The sequence below is a fragment of the Oncorhynchus kisutch genome, linkage group LG18, assembly GCF_002021735.2.
Source record: "Oncorhynchus kisutch isolate 150728-3 linkage group LG18, Okis_V2, whole genome shotgun sequence".
NCBI classification, from domain to species: Eukaryota; Metazoa; Chordata; class Actinopteri; order Salmoniformes; family Salmonidae; genus Oncorhynchus; species Oncorhynchus kisutch.
In genome coordinates this window covers 56,377,702-56,401,698 of record NC_034191.2, presented here as the reverse complement: position 1 = coordinate 56,401,698, position 23,997 = coordinate 56,377,702, and the positions used below count along the sequence as shown (strand labels likewise).

Sequence of the window (23,997 nt, the reverse complement as noted above, 5' to 3'; positions counted from 1 at the left end):
AAAGACCTGGGAGGGATGACCTGGCTAATTGCGAGTCCTGCCCTCCCTGCTATACCCTCTGACCGCAGGCCCAGGCTCCGTTCCAAATGGCACCCTATTCCCTATATAGTGCACTACTTTTGGCCAGGCCCCCTAGCACTATATAGAGAATGGGGTGTCATTTGGGACGTAGGCCTATTCTCAGTGTCTGGCTTGCCCTGGTGTGGCTGTAGACACCATGGAAGCTACAGGTCAGACGTATCAGGGAAAGTGTTTCACCAGACTCACAAGAATATACAGTACATGAGCTGTTTTGTCTCTTCACAGTCTGTGAATGAGGATTGTGGAGGGAGAAATCCTTGGGGATCATATGCGTACCGATAGTGTTCCCCTATACCATTACAGGGTGAGAAACCAATCTACAAGAGTGCCATCATATCTCTTGTCAATCCAAAGGAGAAATGATGGATGTGTTTAAACCAACTCAAGAAGTCTACTCACTCTTACACCCTTGAGCCTGTGATGGGAAAGATAATTCAACACCAAGGGACAATAGAAGAACACACATTAGTGCCTCTCATCATTTCCATTAAGGATGCATTCATTCAGCCATGCCACAGGGTGCTCACCTTGTGGACAAATAATACAGATCATTATATATCATCAAAACATGGTGATGAAGAATGTTAATTTGATTAAAAACGTTTGTTACATTAACTTGTTGGAGTAATATACAGTTTATTTCACCTTACGTCAGAATGAGAAAAAGGATGCAGACACTAAGAAAACAAACATGCAGGTGGCAGGCAGATTAGATTTCATATTTATATTTACAACCATTCACTGGGGTAAAGAGGTGGTGTAGTGAGGCCTTTCCACACAAATAGGCTAGATGTTACATCTGACTCCATCATTGAACCAGCATCAGTGATAAGGACCCATTTTCCTCTATAGGTTTTACTGTCTCCTCTCCTCTCCAAAGTGGAAACTAGCCAAGTAAGTCAGACAGCAAGTCGGAATCCCTCATGGCACCCTATTCCCCTTATAGTGCACTGGAACCATAGGGCTCTGGTCAAAAGTAGTGCACAATATAGGGAATAGAGTGCCATTAAGCACATACCCCAAGTCATCTTCAACTGAGAACATGAATCACCAAGATTAATACAAAACACAAAAAAATCATGAATATAATTTGTGATAATGCCAGATGAAATGGAGCAATTATTCTTCCCATCCTATTTGCATTTTGATGCACTTTCAAACTTTGATTTAATTTTTGTTTTCCTCTTTCCGCATAGCTTTTTCCTAGAACGTTTTGGATTTGAAATAAAGTTTTCAGGTACTCAATTTAAATATTGATGATAGTTTATTACACTATTACAGAGCTGGGTGTTTCAAGAGGTAGCGTACCACTGCCTGTCAAGCCTCATCCCGCAGAGTTTCACTCATACTTATTTACTTAACACTTTATTTTCCTGAAAGAAAATAGGGCCTGTACTAGAGTTTCACTTATACGACACCTTAAAAATGATCTGATGTTTAGCCTATTCTTTAAGGCAAAGTCTGATCATCTCTGCTGGGGTTGGAGATGGTACTGTCTTAGGAAAAGCCTCAGTCTGTGTGGCGTGTTTGTGAGCAACCAAGTGTTGAGGTAGCCTGAGCGGGATCAGAGTGTAAAGCTGAGCATGGGTCTGTAACTAAGACAGAGTGGCAGCAACAGAACAGGCTAAAGCTTTCAGCCTGACCTACAGACACCACTGGTCAAAAGTAATGCACTAAATAGGGAATAGAGTGCCATTTGGGAGACACGCCGATGTCTGCAGCAGCAAGACAGCAGACTTAGCCTGAACAGCTGTTGTGCTGCTGATGTTAGCCTGACTGTGACTGGGTTTTTGTCAGGGCGACCCTGGCTGGGTGGTGGTGGTGGTGGAGCACGCTGGCTGAACCTGCTCAGGGGGCTTGTTGGGCTGGGAGGTGGGTCTTAGAGACTGGGTCGTAGCCTGGTTCCCTGGGGCATCGGGAGGATGACGAGGAGGAGGGTACGGAGGCCCGAGATGCCCGCCGCCGGAGGTTCTGGGAGATGGAGCGATGCAGGTTGGTCATGGATGAGGAGCTTGCTGACATGGTGACCACCCAGGGGTGGTGGAGGGCCTGGATGGCGGTGAGGCGAGATGAAGGGTCCACCCCTAGGAGGCACTCAATGAAGTCCTTAGCCAGGTTGGAAACAGAGGGCCAGGGCTATGATGGGAAGAGGAGAGGAGAGAGGTAATCATTCACACTATGTATACAGTAATATGACTTACAGTACAGACTTAGACCTGTTATAAAGACTAGAAATGAACTTTCATAATAACAGCTATCTGTCCTAGTAGGACTTACCTCAACTAATTTACTTTAGACTCCACTGCTCACATACATTGATGTAGTTCTGTCCTTGAGCTGTTCATGTCTTTTACTGTTCTGTATTATGTCATGTTTTATGTTTCGTGTGGACCCCAGGAAGAGTAGCTGCTGCTTTCGCAACAGCTAATGGGGATCCTAATAAAATACTAATACCAGATGGTCTATACTGCAGATTATACTGCATTTCTAAAATAGCAGAGTCCATTCTCACTATTCCCTAGATACCCTTCAAGTGTAACAGCCCCTTGATTCGGTGAATCTAGTTTCTAAATACTTGATTGGACGACGACAGGACGTATTCAAACAAAATTGACACCAACTTCCAGGTATACATCCCAAACTGCACCTTATTCCCTTAATAGTGTACTACATATGGGACACACAGACCAAGATTTGATTAAATAGGTCTCTACGAGTGTGTTCCCTGACCTCTGCTGCCCAACAGTCAGGATGAGAAATACAAAAGCACAGCTAAATGTCACTGGGTAAATGGACCGGTCTTGGCTGAATTACTTTGAAACCTGAATATGACAAAACTGGATTTAGGTCTATGTGGGAATGGGTCCTAGGATAATTATTTTATTTACATTAGCTTCTCAAAACAACCCTGCTTCACACCGCATCTATGGGGTCTTTCAGTTCATTGTTAATTCAAATATCAAATTATCCCCCTTTGTAATGAATAAAATTACACTCATGAGTAGACCGTCATCAACGTGCAGTGTCTTTTCAATAAAGAATATATAATCCGTTTAATAAATCAGAATCCTTTTGGCATTCTGTCATAGAGACAATGATCCTCATAATCAAGTTGTTCTTAACAGTAACCCAAATTGTGCTAAAAAAGCCTGAAGTGCACTGTGACTTAGTGACCTTTGTTTCACCTCTCCACATTCACAGGTGCTGCTGGCAATAATGCAATTGTTTTGGTATTAGTGTAACGGCTGTTGGAAGGAGTGGAGGACCAAGGTGCAGCGTGTACGTGTTCATCTTTATTATTTGAACTGAACACTGATTAACAAAAAAACAACGAAGAGCACGAAAGAAACCATTCTGTCTGGTGCAGACACACAAAACAGAAAATAACTACCCACACCACACAGGTGGGAAAAGGTTACCTAAGTATGGTTCTCAATTAGAGACAATGATTGAGAACCACACCCGGCCAAACACACAGAACGAGAAAACATAGAACCCACAACATAGAATGCCCACCCCAACTCATGCCCTGACCAAACCAAAATAGAGACATAAAAGGATCTCTAAGGTCAGGGCGTGACAATTAGTAAGTAATAGCATGCTTAGCATCGGCGTTGACAACAGTGACAGGTGAAATCAATATGAATAATACATATAGTACCAGTCAAAGGTTTGGACACACCTACTCATTCAAGGGTTCTTCTTTATTTTTACTATTTTCTACATTATAGAATAATAGCGAAGACATCAAAACAATGAAATAACACATTTCATGTAGTAAGCAAAAAAGTGCTAAACAAATCAAAATATATTTTACGTGAGATTCCTCAAAGTAGCCACCCTTTGCCTTGATGACAGCTTAGCACACTCTTGGCATTCTCTCAACCAGCTTCATGAGGTAGTCACCTGGAATGTATTTCATTTAACAGGTGTGCCTTGTTAAAAGTTCATTTGTGGAATTTCTTTCCTTAATGCGTTTGAGCCAATCAGTTGTGTTGTGACAAGGTAGGGGTGGTATACAGAATATACCCCTATTTGGTAAAATACCAAGTACATATTATGGCAAGAACAGTTCAAATCAGCAAAGAGAAACGACATTCCATCATTACTTTAAGACATGAAGGTCAGTCAATACGGAACATTTCAAGAACTTTGAGCATTTCTTTAAGTCAATCGCAAAAAACATCAATCGCAAAAGCCACAGGAAAGGAAGACCCAGAGTTACCTCTGCTGCAGAGGATAAGTTCATTAGAGTTACCAGCCTCAGAAATTGCAGCACAAATAAATGTTTCACAGAGTTCAAGTAACAGACACATCTCAACATCAACTGTTCAGAGGAGACTGCATGAATCAGTCCTTCATGGTTGAATTGCTACAAAGGAGCCACTACTAAAAGGACACCAATAAGAAGAAGAGACTTACTTGGGCCAAGAAAATGAGCAATGGACATTAGACAGGTGGAAATCTGTCCCTTGGTCTGATGAGTCCCTATTTGAGATTTTTGGTTCCAAACGTCATGTCTTTGTGAGACGCGGAGTAGGTGAACAGATGATCTCTGCATGTGTGATTCCCACTGTGAAGCACGGAGGAGGAGCTGTGATGGTGTAGGGGTGCTTTGCTGGTGACACTGTATGTGATTATTTTAGAATTCAATGGACACTTAAGAACAAATTCTTATTTACAATGACGGCCTCGGAACAGTGTGTTAACTGCCTTGTTCAGGGGCAGAACGACAAATGTTTTACCTTGTCAGCTCAGAGATTTGATCTAGCAACCTTTCGGTTACTTGTCCAACGCTCTAACCACTAGACTACCTGCCACCCTATTACATGTTTCTGCAAGAATATCGTCAAATCAGAATACATGGACTTTTATTTAGCTTTTCCAGTATTAGTAGCCATATTATAAGTTCAACATTTGCAAAACACCCAGTGTTCATAACTTCACAACTCTCCATATTCTAATCATTTTTGACCAAAAGGAAAAGTCTTGCAGTCGCACAGCTACATTTTGCATCAAATACTCCCGTAAAGCCCAGTTCATTGACTATCTAGCTAGCTTTGTTTGACCCCGATTGGTGCTTATTTGACAAAGTTACAGTCAATCAAGTGAAGACTGCCCACGTCACCGGCGTGCCATGAAGGTCTCGCTCTCTGACCAAATTTGGTTTTCCTATAGGATGTACTACACCCCTAATGATATAGTGAAGTCTGGTTACTTTCTAGGATCTCTGGGGAATAAATACGAACGTGATTTGACTGGTTGAAACAACGTTTAAGGTTAGATTTTCACAGATTCCTCTCTTTGCAAATTGAACGAGTGGAAATACAAAATCGATCAAGCATGCTATATGGACTTTTTTCTGATATGATAAAGGATTTTATCTAACAAAACTACACTTCATGTTATCTCTGGGACCATTTTGATGATAAATCAGAGCAAGATTTCAGAAAGTAAGTACAGATTTCACATTCAGAGGTGAATTTACCAACCCTATCGTGGTGAAAAAAGTGTTTTAAATTGGACAGTGCAGTTATATTAACAAAACTTTAAGCTTTCAGCCGATATAAGACACTTATATGGACCGGACATTTGTTGTTTCTCTAAAATCTGCGATCGTGACACAAGGCGCTGCATGATTTACAACTGTCCCGTTGATGGGTCGCCTATCCCTAAGAAGTTTAACTGACTTCCCTGGTTAAATAAATAAAAAATGTCTTCTTCACGATTTGCCCAAATGTACCTGGGTGACTTCACACTAAATGTCATGTAGTTTGCTCATACTTCAAGTTATCCGTTGGCACACACACGGCTGCCATCTAGTTTACACCATCAGAATTACAACCAGAGTGATGGCTAGATGTGGGTCCTTTCTGTTGCATTTCAAAGATGGTGGTTTCTTTGTATTTTCTTCTCCCAGATCTATTGTGATATATTCTCCTACATTTCCACAAACTTCAAAGTGTTTCCTTTCAAATGGTACCAAGAATATGCATATACTTGCTTCAGGGCCTGAGCTACAGGCAGTTAGATTTGAGTATGTCATTTTTGGCGAAAATTGAAAAAAAGGGGGCTATCCCTAATTAACCAGCATGGCTACCACATCATTCTGCAGCGATACGCCATCCCATCTGGTTTGCGCTTAGTGGGACAATAATTAGTTTTTCAACAGGACAATAATCCGACACACCTCCAGGCTGTGTAAGAGCTATTTGACCAAGAAGGAGAGTGATGGAGTGCTGCATCAGATGACCTGGCCCCCACAATCACCCGACCTCAACCGAATTGAGATGGGATGAGTTGGACCACAGAGTGAAGGAAAAGCAGCCAACAAGTGCTCAGCATATGTGTGAACTTCCTCAAGACTATTGGAAAAGCATTCCAGGTGAAGTTGGTTGATATAATGTCAAGAGTGTGCAAAGCTGTCATCAAGGTAAAGGGTGGCTACTTTGAAGAATCTCAAACATAAAATATATTTTGATTTGTTCAAAACTTTTTTGGTTACTACATGATTCCATATGTGTTATTTCATAGTTTTGATGTCTTCACTATTATTCTACAATGTAGAAAATAGTAAAAATAAAGAAGAACCCTTGAATGAGTAGGTATGTCGAAACGCTTGACTGGTACTGTATATTGATTATAATACTTTAATACCATAATAGCTCAAGATCAAAATCTACCAAATCTACCTGGCGCCTAAACAACCAAGACTCAAACTCATCAATGTCATTCAACAAAGAAAATAATGTCATAAACTCCAAAAGAATGACTAATTTCCTTCACACTAAGCTCTCTCTATAAATACTTTTGAGGCTTTGATTATTGGTAATAGTGTAATAATTTGTTACCTGATACCTTCAATTAAAATATATCAAACATCTCACTTTAAAATGTTCTTCTGTACAATAAGGGCCACAACAACAACCCAAGGAAAACAGTGGATGAATGAATGTTTCTCTCTTATTCTTAATTCAACCTCGCAAAAGCAGATAAACCTCGCTCTTCGGGGAAGGTCTCACTCCTCTCCATTTTAATCCAGAAATGCATTTATCCTTTTGTGTCTCTCACCCAGTAATGACAATTAATCAACCATGAAATTGACAATTGCAAAACTGTTGCCAGGGAGATGAATTTAAAGAGAAGCAGGTCTCACTCATAGACACAGTGTACTACACTAGAGCGAGCTGAGAGAGATGAAGAGAAAGAGGGAGAAGTCAACTGTCTGTCTGTAACTGAGCAGAAAGTACTGCACACAAAGCACCATAAACATGCTCCTCACAGACTCCCTTCATTGTGTTATTTCACACCTGAGAGAAGCAATTTTTGATTGAGCTCCCACACCACATGCCGGTGTTCATCTGTCCTTCAGAATCATAATTTTCTGACTGATGATTGCTTACATTGCCTTCAGAAAGCATTCATACCCCTTAACTTATTACACATTTAGCTGTGTTACAGCCTGAATTTAAAATGGATTAAATAGATTTCTCTCTCACTCATCTACACACAATACCCCATAATGACTAAATGAAAACAGGTTTTTATACATTTTTGCACATTTATTGAAAATGAAACACAGAAATATCTCATTTACATAAGTATTCACACCCCCGAGTCAATACTTTGTAGAAGCACCTTTGGAAACGATAACAGCCGTGAGTGTTTCTGGTTATGTCTCTAAGAGCTTTCCACGACTGGATAGTGCAACATTTAGCCATTTATTATTTTCAAAATACTTCAAGCTCTGTCATATTCGTTGTTGATAATTGCTAGACAACCATTTTCAGGTAGATTTAAGTCAAAACTTTAACTCGGCCACTCATTCACTGTCTTCTTGGTAAGCAACTCCAGTGTAGATTTGGCCTTGTGTTTTAAGTTATTGTCCTGCTGAAATGCGAAATAATCTCGCAGTGTCTGGTGGAAAGCAGACTGAACCAGGTTTTCCTCTAAGATTTTGCCTGTGCTTAACTCCATTCTGTTTGTTTTTTTTATACTGAAAAACTCCCCAGTCCTTAGCGACTACAAGCATACTGTGGCTTGCGTAAGTATTCATCCACCTTCGCATTTTTCCTATTTTGTTGCCTTACAACCTGGAATTATTAAAATAGTTTTTGGGGGGTTTGTATCATTTTATTTACACAACATGCCTACCACTTTGAAGGTGCTAAATAATTTGTTTGTGAAACAAAAAAATAAACAAGCCAAAAAAACTGAACTTGAGCGTGCATAACTATTCACTCACCCAAAGTCAATACATTGTAGAGCCACCTTTTGCAGCAATTACAGCTGCAAGTCTCTTGCATGTCTCTATAAGCTTGACACATCTAGCCACTGGGATGTTTGCCCATTATTCAAGGCAAAACTGCTCCAGCTCCTTCAAGTTGGATGGGTTCCGCTGCTGTACAGCAATCTTTAAGTCTGGGCTATGACTAGGACATTCTAAGACATGTATATGTTTCCCCTTAAACCCCTCAAGTGTTGCCTAAGCAGTATGCTTAGGGTCATTGTCCTGCTGGAAGGTGAACATCCGTCCCAGTCTCAACTCTCTGGAAGACTGAAACAGGTTTCCCTGAAGAATTTCTCTGTATTTAGTGCCATCCATCATTCCTTCAATTCTGACCAGTTTCCCAGTCCCTGCCAATGAAAAACATTCCCACAACATGATGCTGCCACCACCATGCTTCACTGTGGGGATAGAGTTCTCGGGGTGATGACAGGTTTTGGACTTGTGCCAGACATAGCATTTTCCTTGGCCAAAAAGCTCAATTTTAGTCTCATCTGACCTTGATTATCTTCTTCCATATGTTTGGAGAGTCTTACACATGCCTTTCGGCAAACACCAAATGTGTTTGTTAATTTTTTTCTTTAAGCAATGGCTTTTTTTCTGGCTACTCTTCCATAAAGCCCAGCTCTGTGGAGTGTACGGCTTAAAGTGGACAGATACTCCAATCTCCGCTGTGGAGCTTTGCAGCACCTTCAGGGTTATCTTTGGTCTCTTTGTTGCCTCTCTGATTAATGCCCTCCTTGCCTGGTCCGTGAGTTTTGGTGGGCGGCCCTGTCTTGGCAGGTTTGTTCTGGTGCCATATTCTTTCCATTTTTAAATAATGGATTTAATGGTGCTCCGTGGGATGTTCAAAGTTTCAGATATTTTTTTTATAACCCAACCCTGATCTGTAATTCTCCACAACTTTATCCCTAACCTGTTTGGAGAGCTAATTGGTCTTCATGGTGCCGCTTGCTTGGTGGTGCGCCTTGCTTAGTGGTGTTGCAGACTCTGGGGCCTTTCAGAACAGGTGTATATATACTGAGATCATGTGACAGACCATGTGACACTTAGACTGCACACATTTAGACTTTTTAAAACGAATTATGTGACTTCTGAAGGTAATTGGTTGCACCAGATCTTATTTAGGGGGTGAATACATATGCAAGCACCACTTTTCTTTTCTTTTTTATTGTTTATAATTTTTTGAAACATGTTATTTTTTTCCATTTCATTTCACCAATTTGGACTATTTTGTTTATGTCCATTACATGAAATCCAAATAGAATTCAATTTAAATTACAGGTTGTTATGCAGCAAAATAGGAAAAACGCCAAGGGGATGAATACTTTTGCAAGGCACTGTACCCGTACTGGAGTGCCAAGTCTAGGACCAAAAGGCTCCACAACAGCTTCTACCCCCAAGCCATAAGACTGCTGAACAATTTGCCACCGGGCAATTTACATTGACCTCCCTCCCTTTTGTACACTGCTGCTACTCGCTGTTTGTTTGTTACCTATATATAGCCAATTCGCCCCCACCTACATGTACAGATTACCTCAACTAGGCTGTACCCTCGTACACTGACTCGGTACCAGTGCCCCCTGTATATAGCCTCGTTATTGTTATTCTTATTGTGTTCTTTTTTTATTATGACTTTTTATCTTAGTCTACTTGGTAAATATGTTCTTCTTCTTGAACTGCACTGTTGGTTAAGGGCTTGTAAGTAAGCATTTCACAGTAAAGTCTACACTTGTTGTATTCCGCGCATATAAATAAAGTTTGGTTTGATTTGAAAATATGATGCAGCCACCATGATGCTTGAAAATATGGAGAGTGGTACTCAGTAATGTTGTAGTGTTCTTTCCCCAAACATAACACTTTGTATTCAGGACAAAGAGTTAATTTGCCTTGCCACATTTTTTGCAGTATTACTTTTGTGCCTTGTTGCAAAAAGGATGGATGTTTTGGAATATTTTATATTCTGTACAAGCTTCCTTCTTTTCACTCTGTCAATTAGGTGAGTATTGTGGAATAACTACAATGTTGTTGATCCATCACAGCCATTAAACTCTGTTACTGTTTTAAAGTCACCATTAGCCTCATGGTGAAATTACTGAGTGGTTTCCCTCCTCTCCGGCAACTGACGCCTGCATCTTTGTAGTGACTGGGTGCATTGATACACCATCCAAAGCGTATTTAATAATTTTGCCATTATTATTCAATATCTGCTTCTTTTTTTAACCATCTACCAATAGTTGACCTTCTTTGCAAGACATTGGAAAAACCTCCCTGGTCTTTGTTGTTTAATGTGTGTTATAAATTCACTGCTCTACTGAGGGACCTTACAGATAATTGTGTTCTTATTTTTTAATTCACCTTTATTTAACCAGGTAGGCCAGTTGAGAACAGGTTCTCATTTACAACTGCGACCTGGCCAAGATAAAGCAAAGCAGTGCAACAAAAACAATGACATAGAGTTACACATGGGATAAACAAACGTACAGTCAATAACACAATAGAAAAATCTGTAAACAGTGTGTGCAAATGAAGTAAGGGGGTAAGGCAATAAATAGGCCATAGTAGCGAAGTAATTACAATTGAGCAATTTACACTGGAGTGATTTTTGCAGATGAGAATGTGCAAGTATTAATACTGGTGTGCAAAAGAGCAGAAAAACAAAAACAACTATGGGGATGAGGTAGATAGTTGGTTGGATGGGCTATTTACAGATGGGCTGTGTACAGCTGCAGCGATCGGTAAGCTGCTCTGACAGCTGACACTTAAAGTTAGTGAGGGAGATATAAGTCTCCAGCTTCAGTGATATTTGCAATTTGTTCCAGTCATTGGCTGCAGAGAACTGAAAGGAAAGGCGGCCAAAGTAGGCGTTGGCTTTGGGGATGACCAGTGAAATATACCTGCTGGAGCACGTGCTACGGGTGGGTATTGCTATGGTGACCAGTGAGCTGAGATAAGGCGGAGCTATACCTATCAAAGACTTATAGATGACCTGGAGCCAGTTGGTTTGGCAACGAATACGTAGCGAGGACCAGCCAACGAGAGCATACAGGTCGCAGTGGTGGGTAGTATATGGGGCTTTGGTGACAAAACAGGTGGCACTGTGATAGATTGCATCCAATTTGCTGAGTAGAGTGTTGAAGGAAAATTTGTAAATGACATCGCCGAAGTCAGGGATCGGTAGGTTTGTCAGTTTTACAAGGGTAGGTTTGGCGGCATGAGTAAAGGAGGCTTTGTTGCGAAATAGGAAGCCGATTCTAGATTTAACTTTGGATTGGAGATGCTTAATGTGAGTCTGGAAGGTGAGTTTACAGTCATCACTACTCTGGACTTCTAAGTCAGAAGTCCAGAGGAGTGATGCTAGTTGGGCTGGCGGGGGCGGGTAGCAATCGGTTGAAGAGCATGAATTTACTTTACTAGCATTTAAGAGCAGTTGGAGGCCACAGAAGGAGTGTTGTATGGTGTTGAAGATTGTTTGGAGGGTTGTTAACACAGTGTCCAAAGAAGGGCCAGAAGTATACAGAATGGTGTCGTCGGCGTAGAGGTGGATCAAATAATCACCCGCAGCAAGAGTGACATCATTGATATATACAGAGAAAAGAGTCTGCCCGAGAATTTAACCCTGTGCCACCCCCATAGAGACTGCCAGAACCCTGATTTGACACACGATGCAGTCATTAGAGAAACCAAGGCTGTTGAGTCTGTCGATAATAATGTGGTGATTGACAGAGTCAAAAGCCTTGGCCAGGTCGATGAAGACGGCTGCACAGTACTGTCTTTTATCGATGGCGGTTATGATATCGTTTAGGACCTTGAGTGTGGCTGAGGTGCATCCGTGACCAGCCCGGAAACCAAATTGCATAGCAGAGAAGGTACGGTGGGATTCGAAATGGTCGGTGATCTGTTTGTTCACTTGGCATTCGAAGACTTTAGAAAGGCAGGGCAGGATGGATATAGGTCTGTAACAGTTTGGGTCTAGAGTGTCTCCCCCTTTGAAGAGGGGGATGACCGCGACTGCTTTCCAATCTTTAGGAATCTCAGACGATACGAAAGAGAGGTTGAACAGACTAGTAATAGGGGTTGCAACAATGGCGGCGGATAATTTTAGGTAGAGAGGGTCCAGATTGTCTACAACTTTTACTTTTACTTCACTACATTCCTAAAGAATTTTATGTACTTTTTCCTCCATACATTTTCCCTGACACCCAAAAGTACATTTTGAATGCTTAGCAGGACAGGAAAATGTTCTAATTCACACACTTATCAAGAGAACATCCCTGGTCATCCCTACTGCCTCTAATCTGGTGGACTCACTAAACACATGCTTTGTTTGTCAATGATGTCTGAGTGTTGTTTGCTTAATATAAGGAATTTTAAATTATTTATAGTTTCAAGTATATTTTAGCAATAACATTTACTTTTGATACTTAAGCATAAAAAACAAATACTTTTAGACTTTTACTAAGAGTAGGATTTTCCTGGGTGACCTTCACTTTTGAGTCATTTTCTATTAAGATATCTTTACTTTTACTCAAGTACGACAGTTTTTCACAACTGTTTGATACCAATCCATTTTTTTATTGAACCTTTATTTAACTAGGCAAGTCAGTTAAGAACAAATTGTTATTTACAATGACGGCCTGCCCCGGCCAAACCCTAACCCGACGACGCTGGGCCAATTGTGCACCGCCCTATGGGACTCCCAATCACTGCTGTCCTTATGAACCGTCCTTCCCCCAGCAGCCTCCACTACAATAATAAGAAGGATCTTCATACTTTCCCCAAGTATTCTTCTATATCAATACACTGAAGAAGAGGGAAGAGTTGTGGCAACTCTGTCTGTGGTAGTGCACCGACGACCTGAAATACAAGTATATTTTCTTGTTTTATTTAGTAAAATTTTCACATAAAACAAGTGGCTTTATTAGGTTTGGTAGAAAGGGACAAGAGCCTGAACCATATATCATTGCTGAGGAGAAAGTCAGATTAGGAGAGAAAGGGAAAGGTATTGGGCAGAGGAAGAAGGAGAATAACACTACGTCCCAAATGGCACCCTTTTCCCTGCCTACATCGTTCACTACTAATAGGGCCATGGTCAGAAGTAGTGCACTATATAGGGAATAGAGTGCCATTTGGGGATGCAACCTTAGAAGAGAAAACACTACAGGGCCTGGTTTATTGAGCAACATGCCGTTAGCTGTTAGAGAGACAGGAAGATGTGAGGAGTCAGTGAGTCGCTTCGCTCCGGCTCTTTTAGCGCCAGGATCCATCCTCACCTGACAAACATATAATTACAACAAATAAAGAAAACGCTAGAGGCTAGGATTACAGCTCTAATGTGATTGTGTGGATAATGCACTCTGAATAATGTAAAACTGCACGCAAGCCTCTCAGACAGTCACTGCCAAAGATTTATTAGCTGCTGTTATGGGAAGTGGAACCCAAGCAGGGATTTTCCAGAGCAACAAAGACAACCTTATATAACATTAGTACATACAGTATATACCACTATAATAGCACAGCTAGTAAGGCCAATGGAAGAATGTAGCCAGGTGTTTTAAATCAAACAAATAACTGGCCTGCATGTATATTGTAATACCAAACATAAATGACCATTCAAAGTCTAAATATCAAATCCAGGTGGTAAACAAATTTAAATGTCATGACTCATGTGGAATATAAAGAGGAGATTGTTTTTCTATATGGACTGCTGAGTTCATTCACAGTCTCCTCACTAGGTGGCAGACTGGGCTAACTATTAGAATCATGCATAGCTCTTGCTGCTAAATCTATGCAGATGCTTAGGTCAATATTGTGTGGCTGTTGTAATTTGTTGTTCAAATGCAGAAAAATCACCATGCTAAGGCAAGTTCACAATGAACTCATGCTTGCAGTGAACAGGTTGAGCGATAAGGCTCAAATAGCCCAGAGGCAACTTCCTCCCCACCCCCTATCCCCCATCCCCCATCCCTCCTCCTTCACCTCTACAGTTCAGAGTTTCTACCACACAGCCTGAGGCCAGGGTTGTGACACCTGTGATGCTGTACTGCAGTGGGGGAAGGAGAAGTGGTGTGTGTGTGTGTGTGTATGTGTGTGTGTGCATGCGTGGCATCATGCCCATAGGGGGCATGTGCCCCTCAGATTTGTCCCGTTAAAACATTTTTGTTGTTGTTGTTTATCTGTAATAGTACTAGCCACCTAGCACTTTTATAAAGCTGTCTTCAGCCCTGACAGGTTCCCAATCTCCTAACCTCATAACTAGCCACCAAGAAGCCATTTTAGCCTATCAATCAAGCTAGAGTAGCTAGCTTGTCTAACTATGTTAGGTGGCATGCCTGCTGGCAAGGTTGGTAGACTTTAGAAAAGCAAGCAATTACTAAATGTACTGAACAACACTCACATTCCTTTCAATCCTTTACCCAGATTTAGCAGAGATGCAGAGAAGCATATTTAGTTTGGTTAAATAAAACACCACTCAAAAGGATACAGACAGCTCCTATAGAATATTAGCTCAAAAGTATTCACGAATCAATATAATAAATATAAAAAGGTACCGGCACCCAAAATGAGTACCGACACAGAGTTCATTAAGAAATTATTCAGACCCCTTGACTTTTTCCACATTTTGTTACGTTACAGCCTTATTCTAAAATGGATTAAATAAAAAAAGGTCTCATCAGTCTACACACAATACCCCATAACGACAAAGCGAAAACAGGTTTCTAGAATTTTTTGCAAATGCAAAAAAAACAAAAAACACCTTATTTACATAAGTATTCAGACCCTTTGCTATGAGACTCAAAATGTAGCTCAGGTGCATCCTGTTGCCATTGATCATCCTTGAGATGTTTCTTCAACTTTATTGAAGTCCACCTGTGGTAAATTCAATTGATTGGACATGATTTGGAAAGGCACACACCTGTCTATATAAGGTCCCACAGTTGACAGTGCATGTCAGAGCAAAAACCAAGCTATGAGGTCAAAGGAATTGTCCGTAGAGCTCCGAGACAGGACTGTATCAAGGCACATATCTGGGGAAGGGTAAAAAAACAATTCTGCAGCATTGAAGGTCCCCAAGAACACAGTGGCCTCCATCATTCTTAAATGGAAGAAGTTTGGATGACACCTGGGCTATCATTCCTCCTCCATTTCCTCCCCCACTCTTTCGCTCTCCTTCTCTCTCCCATTCTCTTTCTCGCTCTGTCTCCATTTCTCTCTCTTTCACTATCTCTCTCCATCTCTGGCCGGCTCCTCACAATTGACTGTACTGTAGGGCTCCTTTAACGCTTTGAGTGGAGTATGTAAGCCAAAGCTTTAATGGCCTAACTGTATGCGCCAAATATTCGCCAATGGCCAAATGCTTTTTGGGAACTTGGCCAGAAAAAGTTAATGGCGATCCACTCTGGCAAAAAGGACCATGTCGAAGTTGAATTCAATGAGAAAAAAGGAGAGTTTAAAATAAAGAGAAAGGAGGGCCATAAAAGTAATGTTTGGGAGTGATTTTGTGAAGTGGTAAAAGTGTGCAGTGTGATTATTGTGAGGCGCTACACACATTCGAGAGATACAAGACGGGGACTTCAAATATGGCAAGTCAAGGGAACTATAGCCTACTGTTTAGATGGGTTAAATTGATAAAAGCCTAACTGAAATCTGGACACTGCGTGTAGGTCTATAACCTCTCATATAACCAATATAATACAAACTCCTGCAGAATTAAGCATATCTTGCAGTAAAATGATACACCAAATGTACCTTTTGACTCGGGAACAGGAGTGGAGAAATATATTTTTTTTTCTTTCAGCGTCTTGAGAGAATGAATGCGTAGTTAGGGACTGTCTGTAAAGGTGCTATCTCTATCAGATTCATAAAAGCTGATATTATTTCAACCATAAAAAATATTTGTATTTATTTTTGATTTAACCTTTATTTAACTAGGCAAGTTAGTTAAGAACACATTCTTATTTACAATGATGGCCTACCCAGGGCAAACCCTCCCCTAACCCGGACGATGCTGGGCCAATTGTGCGCCGCCCTATGGGACTCACGACCAGTTGTGATAGAGCCCTTGATCAAACCCGGGTCTGTAGTGACGACTTAGCTGACTGTGCCACTCAGGATCCCATAATATGCATCCAAGCAGTACTGAAATCTTATCAGAAACATGTTGGGTATTTTCCACTGCTTTTAATTTCCTTAAAACTGGCCAAACTGATATCATTTGAACATTTTGCACGAAAAATCTTTCACATTTTTTAAAGTTATTGCATTTTCTCCACGGTCCCTAAATGTCTGTTGAGTGAGAGAAGCAGAGATGAAAGAGAACTTTACTGATGTCAACTATATTGAACAAAAATATAAATGCAATATGCAACAATTTCAAAGATTCTACTTAGTTACAGTTCATATAAGGAAATCAGTCAATTGAAATAAATTCATTAGGCCCATTCATCTATGGATTTTACATGACTGGGAATACAGTTATGCATCTGTTGGTCACAGATACCTTAAAAAAAGTAGGGGCGTGGATCAGAAAACCAGTGAGTCACTGGGGTGACCACCAATTGCTTCATGCAGCGCGACACATCTCTTTTGCATAGAGTTGATCAGGCTGTTGATTGTGTCCTGTGGAATATTGTCCCACTTCTCTTCAAAGGCTGTACGAAGTTGCTGGATATTGGAGGGAACTGGTAAACACTGTCGTACATGTCGATATAGAGCACACCAAACATGCTCAATTGGTGACAGGAATTGTTTACAGATCCTTGCGACATGGTGTCATTATCATGCTGAAACATGAGGTGATGGCGGCGGATGAATGGCATGACAGTGGTCCTCAAGATTTCATCATGGGTATCTGCATCCAAATTGCCATAGATAAAATAAAATTGTGTTTGTTGTCCGTAGCTTATACCTGCCCATACCATAACCCCACCACCACCACCAGGGGGCACTCTGTTCACAATGTTGACATTAGCAAACAGCTCGCCCAAACGAGCCCATACACATGACATGGTCTGCGGTTGTGAGGCCGGTTGGACGTACTGCCAATTCTCTAAAACGACATTGGAGGTGGCTTATGGTAGAGAAATTAACACAAAATTATCTGGAAACAACTCTGACGGACATTCCTGAAGTCCACATGCCAATTGCAAGCTCCTGTAAAAGTGAAACATCTGCGGCATTGTGTTTTGTGACAAAACTGCACATTTTGGAGTGGCCTTTTATTGTGCCCAACACAAGGTGCACCTGTGTAACAGCACATTTTCTATCGGCCTATTTGCGAGTTACGGTCAGGTGGGGGCCTCAAATTTTCACATTATCACAGATGGGTTATTAGCTATTGCAGGCGTGTGTTTGAACAAACTGCTGACCTGCGCATCACTAGTATGCACGTCTGTTTGTGTGTGTGTGTGTGTGTTCATGGATGTACAGTGGCTTGCGAAAGTATTCACCCCCTTGGCATTTTTCCTATTTTGTTGCCTTACAACCTAGAATTAAAATAGATTTTTGGGGGTTTGTATCATTTGATTTACACAACATGCCTACCACTTTGAATATGTTAAATATTTTTGTTGGTGAAACAAGCAAGAAATAAGACAAAAAAAAACAGAAAACTTGAGCGTGCATAACTATTCCCCCACCCCAAAGTCAATACTTTGTAGAACCACCTTTAGCAGCAATTACAGCTGCAAGTCTCTGGGTCATGTCTCTATAAGCATGGCACATCTAGCCACTGGGATTTTTGCCCATTATTCAAGGCAAAACTGCTCCACCTCCTTCAAGTTGGATGGGTTCCGCTGGTGTAGAGCAATCTTTAAGTCGTACCACAGATTCTCAATTGGACTGAGGTCTGGGCATTGACTAGGCCATTCCAAGACATGTACATGTTTCCCCTTACACCACTCAAGTGTTGCCTAAGCAGTATGCTTAGGGTCATTGTCCTGCTGGAAGTGAACATCCGTCCGAGTCTCAAATCTCTGGAAGACTGAAATAGGTTTCCCTCAAGATTTTCCCTGTATTTAGCTCATCCATCATTCCTTCAATTCTGACCAGTTTTCCAGTCCCTGCCGATGAAAAACATCTCCACAGCATGACGCTGCCACCGCCATGCTTCACTGTGGGGATGAGGTTCTCGGGGTGATGAAAGGTGTTGGGTTTTTGCCAGACATAGTATTTTTCTTGATGGCCAAAAAACTACATTTTAGTCTCATCTGACCAGAGTACCTTCTTCCATATGTTTGGGCAGTCTCCCACATGCTTTTTGGCGAACACCAAACAGGTTTCCTTATTTTTTTCTTTAAGCAATGGCTTTTTCTGGCCACTCTTCCGTAAAGCCCAGCTCTTTGGAGTGTACGGCTTAAAGTGGTCCTATGGACAGATACTCCAATCTCCACTGTGGAGCTTTGCAGCTCCTTCAGGGTTATCCTTGGTCTCTTTGCCCTCCTTGCCTGGTCCATGAGTTTGTGGGCAGCCCTCTCTTGGCAGGTTTGTTGTGGGGCCACATTCTTTCCATTTTTTAATAATGGATTTAATGGTGCTCCGTGGGATGTTCAAAGTTTCAGATATTTTTTATAACCCAACCCTGATCTGTACTTCTCCACAACTTTGTACCTGACCTGTTTGGAGAGCTCCTTGGTCTTCATGGTGCCGCTCGCTTGGTGGTGCCCCTTGCTTAGTGGTGTTGCAGACTCTGGGGCCTTTCAGAACAGGTGTATATATTCTGAGATCAGATCATGTGACAGATCATGTGACACTTAAATAAAGTCCACCTGTGTGCAATCTAACTAATTATGTGACTTCTGAAGGTAATTGGTTGCACCAGATCTTATTTAGGGGCTTCATAGCAAAGGGGGTGGATACAAATGCACGCACCCCTTTTCCATTTCAAATGTTGTATTTTTTTTAAACAAGTAATTTTTTTCATTTCATTTCACCAATTTGGACTATTTTGTGTGTGTTCACATTACATGAAATTCAAATACAAATCTATTTAAATTGCAGGTTGTAATGCAACAAAATAGGAAAAACGCCAAGGGGGATGAATACTTTTGCAAGGCACTGTAAGTGTGTGTAGGTGGTATGAGAGACAGACAGTCTGGTTGCACACACCTGTGAACATGTGATGTATAAGGATGGGCTTCTGTAACTCTAATTTGGTGTTTTATTCGAAAGTGGTGGAAAACTCTGTCAGGCCCCGCTCTAGAATCTCCCATAATTGTTCAATTGGGTTGTGATCTGGTGACTGAGTCAGCTATGGCATATGGCACCATCGCATGAGCCTGAAGCCACAAACTCATGTTTCTAAAAATGAATTCAAAGGCACTGTAGATGTAGCTTAATAAGGCATTTTTTCTTTCATTTGTATTTAATTCTAATTAAGTTACAGCTCAAATGTGCAATTTATAGACTATAATGATTTAATAAAACGAAATGTTGTTTAAATGCTGAGTGGTTAATGTCCCTGCCAGCCTTGACATAATTTAAATAATATAGCCTAAATAATTCATTTTCATCCTTCTTAGGCTACCTGTCTGACTCCTGACCTATTTAGAGTGTTTATATCTTGTTTAATACAACACATAGCCTATTTAAAATGATGAGCGCTTCTTAAAGTTTCCTGTTGTTTATTAAAATACTTTTCATTCAAATCATATGGTTTGGTTTCGATGCTTCATATCCAAATGGTAGGTCCAGGTAGTCACAAAAATCAATGGCAGTTTTTTTCCTTTTGAGCAAGGAGCGTTTTTTAGCGGGAACGGTTGGAAAGGACGTGGAGCGCGGGAGCAGTACGCAAGCACCACTCCATGAGAGATGAGCGGCATTTCCGACCGCTTAACTCCGCTCACATACTCTGTGCCCTGTGGATGGGGGCACTGTCATCCTATGTGGATGGGGGCATAGGCATGGGAGCCAAAATAATGGCCAAAATAACGGCCTGCCCAGCATTCTTATACATGACCCTAAGCATGATGGGATGGTAATTGCTTAATTAACTCAGGAACCACACTTCTGTGGAAGCACCTGCTTTCAAAATACTTTTTTTCCCTCATTTAATCAAGTGTTTCCTTTACTTTGGCAGTTACGTTTACATTCAACACCTAGTCGCACACGCTTACTTCTTACATTTATGCACACATCAAATCAGTTTACAGACCACGTAGCTAGGCCTAAGACCCCTAGACATAAATAGTGCAACAAAATCAGTAGACTAGTTATTCATTTCGTAACCGTTACAGACAAGGTTATTATACAGCCGAAACACAAATATATTTTCTCAGTTTTACATAAGAAATATTTCTAGAAAGCTATAAATATGTGAAATATGTTTTTTTTGTAAATCCCACCCAGGGTTTCAGCCATGTCCATTATTCCTTTGGTGGTCTGTCTGGTCAGTGTAGCCGCAGTAAACATTGGAATAATAGAGCAGACTGAAATGTCAAGTCGCTGCATACAACAGAATGGGGCCATGCTTTAAAGCCCACTGAATAATCCCAGGCTGGGGTGTAATCAGCGTGAAAGAACGGACCCAAACCTCCCCACAAACACACCACCACAGAGACTGAGCTTGTGTGTATGTGTGTGTGTGTGTGTGTGTGTGTGTGTGTGTGTGTGTGTGTGTGTGTGTGTGTGTGTGTGTGTGTGTGTGTGTGTGTGTGTGTGTGTGTGAGAGAGAGAGCGCTCTAACAAAACTGTTAAAATATCCAGTTCAGTTACAGAAAGGAGCAGAGAGGACATGAACGACAAGGCCCTATTTACCCTCTAAGCGTTTTCAAAGAGCTAAATCAAACATACGTGTCCATTCAAGTGTGTTACCATGCTGATCTGCTGAAGGGGATCAATGGAGAAAAACTTCACATGATGGTTCTGAGATGTTCAGTGAGACATTCAGTTCAGTGATTCAGACTATTAGAAATTATCTGGTGAAATAATGATGAGGATATGATGTGTGTAACTGTATGGTTATGTTTCCTTGTTGAGAGAAATTGTGCGAGAGTGTGTGACAGTGTGTGTGTGTGTGTCTTCTGCATGACTGAAAGACCGTGTTTGAAAGTGTGGATGTAGAAGGACTTCACTCAGATCATTGTCCTGCTGTGCACGATGGGACTACATAGCCAAACCAGCAAAAAGACAGATGGATCATTCAAAGTAAAAAAAAAAAAACATTTAAAGAAGGAAATCTAGGATTTGGATCTCACGGATGGTCAGTCCTTGCACCGATAACTCAGTCTATGAATTGAGAGTGGTTACATTGCTCCAGCCCCATCCCTCTGCTGTTTACAAAAAAGCAGTGGGGTGACAGCTTCGTTGTCGTTTGAATCCCAGATTGCCCCTTTAAGAAACGCATGATGGAACGCAACAACAACTCACCTCTCCGTGGAAGCTGTACCTTCCCCTGAGGATGGCTCTGTAGAGTCTGGGCCGGCTGTCGTCCTCAAAGGGCATGGAGCCACTGAGTAGGATGTAGGCTATGACCCCTAGGGCCCACATGTCCACCTGGCAGGAGTAGGGCAACCTCAAGACCACCTCTGGGGCCATGTACTCTGGTGTCCCACAAGTGGTCGTCATGGACCAGTCTCTTCTACCGCCACCTCCTCCATCCCCTCTTCCATCTCTTCCACTTCCTTTTCCATCCCTTCTATCACAGCTTTCCTTACCATCCCTATTTGCTACCTTACCACCTGGAACTCCACCCAGACTTCCACCCCTTCCACTGCCTCTTCCAACTCCACTATCTCCACTTCCACTGCCCACTCCATCCTTACCCCCTCCAGGGTCCCTGTTCCCAAAGCTGGCCAGTCCAAAGTCAGTCACCAGCAGGCGTGAGTCAGCTCCAGGGTGGTAGTACAACAGATTCTCAGGTTTCAGGTCCCTGTGTGTGATGCCCAGAGAATGAAGATACCCCACCCCGGCTAAAGTCATCTGCAGGGCTCTGGTGGCATCACGCTCAGTGAAGTGGCCCTTAGCGATGACACGGTCGAACAGCTCCCCGCCCGTGGCCAGTTCCAGAACCATGTAGACCCTCTGGGGAGACTGGAACACCTCCACCAGCTGTACCACATTGAGGTGGCTAACCCTGCGTAGCACCCCCAGCTCCGAGTCACACACCTCTCGCCCTTCCCTGGCCTCCACCTGCAACAGGTGTTGAATTTCATTTTAGAAAATGACACACAATCCTGAATAGTTTGACAACTGATATTACTGCCCTTTTAATTTATTGGTGTAATTGCCCTTACTAATGTTGCACACTTCCTTCTCCTTGTGTTTCTCCCCTCATGAACATTCGCTGTCCCCCTACCTCTTCCCTAGGTCTACTGGAAGAAATAAGTTTACAGACCTCCATCATCTTGATGGCGAAGGGTTGGCGGGTGGCTCTGTGCTCGACGCGTACCACCCGGCTGAAGCTCCCCCTACCGATCAGGGCCTTGATATCATACCTGGACAGAGAGGGCAGGAGGGAGAAGAGAAAAGGGTGAGTGGGAAGTAGAATAGTGTTCTGTTCTACTGTATTCAACTCCAGTGAGGTGAGGTCTTCTATGGGAGATAAATATGAAATATCATAGAATATGGAGTCATCATCATCACCATCATCATCAACAACATTAGCAAATTAATTAGTCTAAGTACCTACAATGAATCGGCACTGATGTATATTGCTACTACTGATCTTCAAACGTTAACGATTTTTATGCAGTTACCTTGCTGTGACTCTGGGGTCAAACTTCGCCTTGTACTTGGCCACTTTGTTGTGCCTCTGCCCATCCTGGCCCGTCGGCAGTAGAACGCGTGACGGCGCCTGTGTACCCGTAACTCCACTGCTCTGAACAACACTCCAAAAGTCTTTCTGCGTCCCTTTACACTTCTGTAGCTCATCGTCTAACTCTTTTCTTTTGTGACTGTAGCCCACTACAGACTTCACGAAGCTCACGTAACCGTTTTTAACCGAGCTCTCTGGCAGCACCTTGGTGCTTCCGCAGCCCATTACTAAAGCGCAACTAACGAAGGCATGAAGAGAAAAGGGACAGTTGCTGCTTGCGTAATTGCGTGCGCTAAGAAAAACGTACACAATCTTAACAGACTCGATCAGCAGCAACGCCAACTTGAACCTATACTACAATACACATACTTGAACCTATACTACAATACACATACACGGCTAAATTGGTGAAGAGACGTCTGGAGGAGTGAGTGAGCAGGTGCAGGCAACACTTAGAATGTGTGAATGAATGGATTCACTGAAAAGGATTTTCTCGACATTCTGTCATGCAGGTGCATAAGGTGCGGATGCTCTTCCACATCAGTCAGTTGCCAAAGATAACACGTCAGTATGAGTTGTTTTGAAGCTTTTGACATTCTTTCACTGAGCTCGTTAAAGTATAATCATCTCCGAACTGGGCTATCCTCTAGAACTAGGCTATTTCTGGTAGTATTGCCACCCACCCTGGCCCGTGATGCTGGTTGATGACAGAGTAACCTACCATAGGCCTATTATAGCTTTCATCTTCTATAATTGTCATTGTGTGGTGTCTGCAGTAGCGGTGTGTGGGCAATATGACTGCGGAAGCAAAGCCAGAAATAAATGCCATATTACAACCTATGTGTAATTGCGTTGTTTTCTCCATAACCTGTTAGTT

At 41.9% G+C, this 23,997-nt stretch overlaps 1 protein-coding gene across 1 annotated transcript; it reads right to left on the bottom strand.

The window, feature by feature from the left end:
* Positions 1 to 697: 697 nt before the first annotated feature.
* On the bottom strand, positions 698 to 23,706 carry LOC109909312 (serine/threonine-protein kinase H1). Its single transcript, XM_031796074.1, has 4 exons — positions 23,062 to 23,706; positions 22,701 to 22,800; positions 21,734 to 22,495; positions 698 to 2,217 (listed from the first exon to the last, which is right to left on the bottom strand). Exons 1-4 carry the CDS (start codon positions 23,343 to 23,345, stop codon positions 1,930 to 1,932), a joined length of 1,434 nt encoding a protein of 477 aa, XP_031651934.1. The 5' UTR covers positions 23,346 to 23,706; the 3' UTR covers positions 698 to 1,929.
* Between the last annotated feature and the right edge of the window lie 291 nt (positions 23,707 to 23,997).

Bases quoted from the DNA above. Each gene is read 5' to 3' on its own strand.
- LOC109909312 (XM_031796074.1), bottom strand. From the start codon at position 23,345: ATGGGCTGCGGAAGCACCAAGGTGCTGCCAGAGAGCTCGGTTAAAAAC. The intron at 22,801-23,061 runs GTAACTGCATAA...CTCTCTGTCCAG, and splicing joins GACCCCAGAGTCACAGCAAG to GTATGATATCAAGGCCCTGA. The intron at 22,496-22,700 runs GTCTGTAAACTT...CACCTGTTGCAG, and splicing joins TCGCCATCAAGATGATGGAG to GTGGAGGCCAGGGAAGGGCG.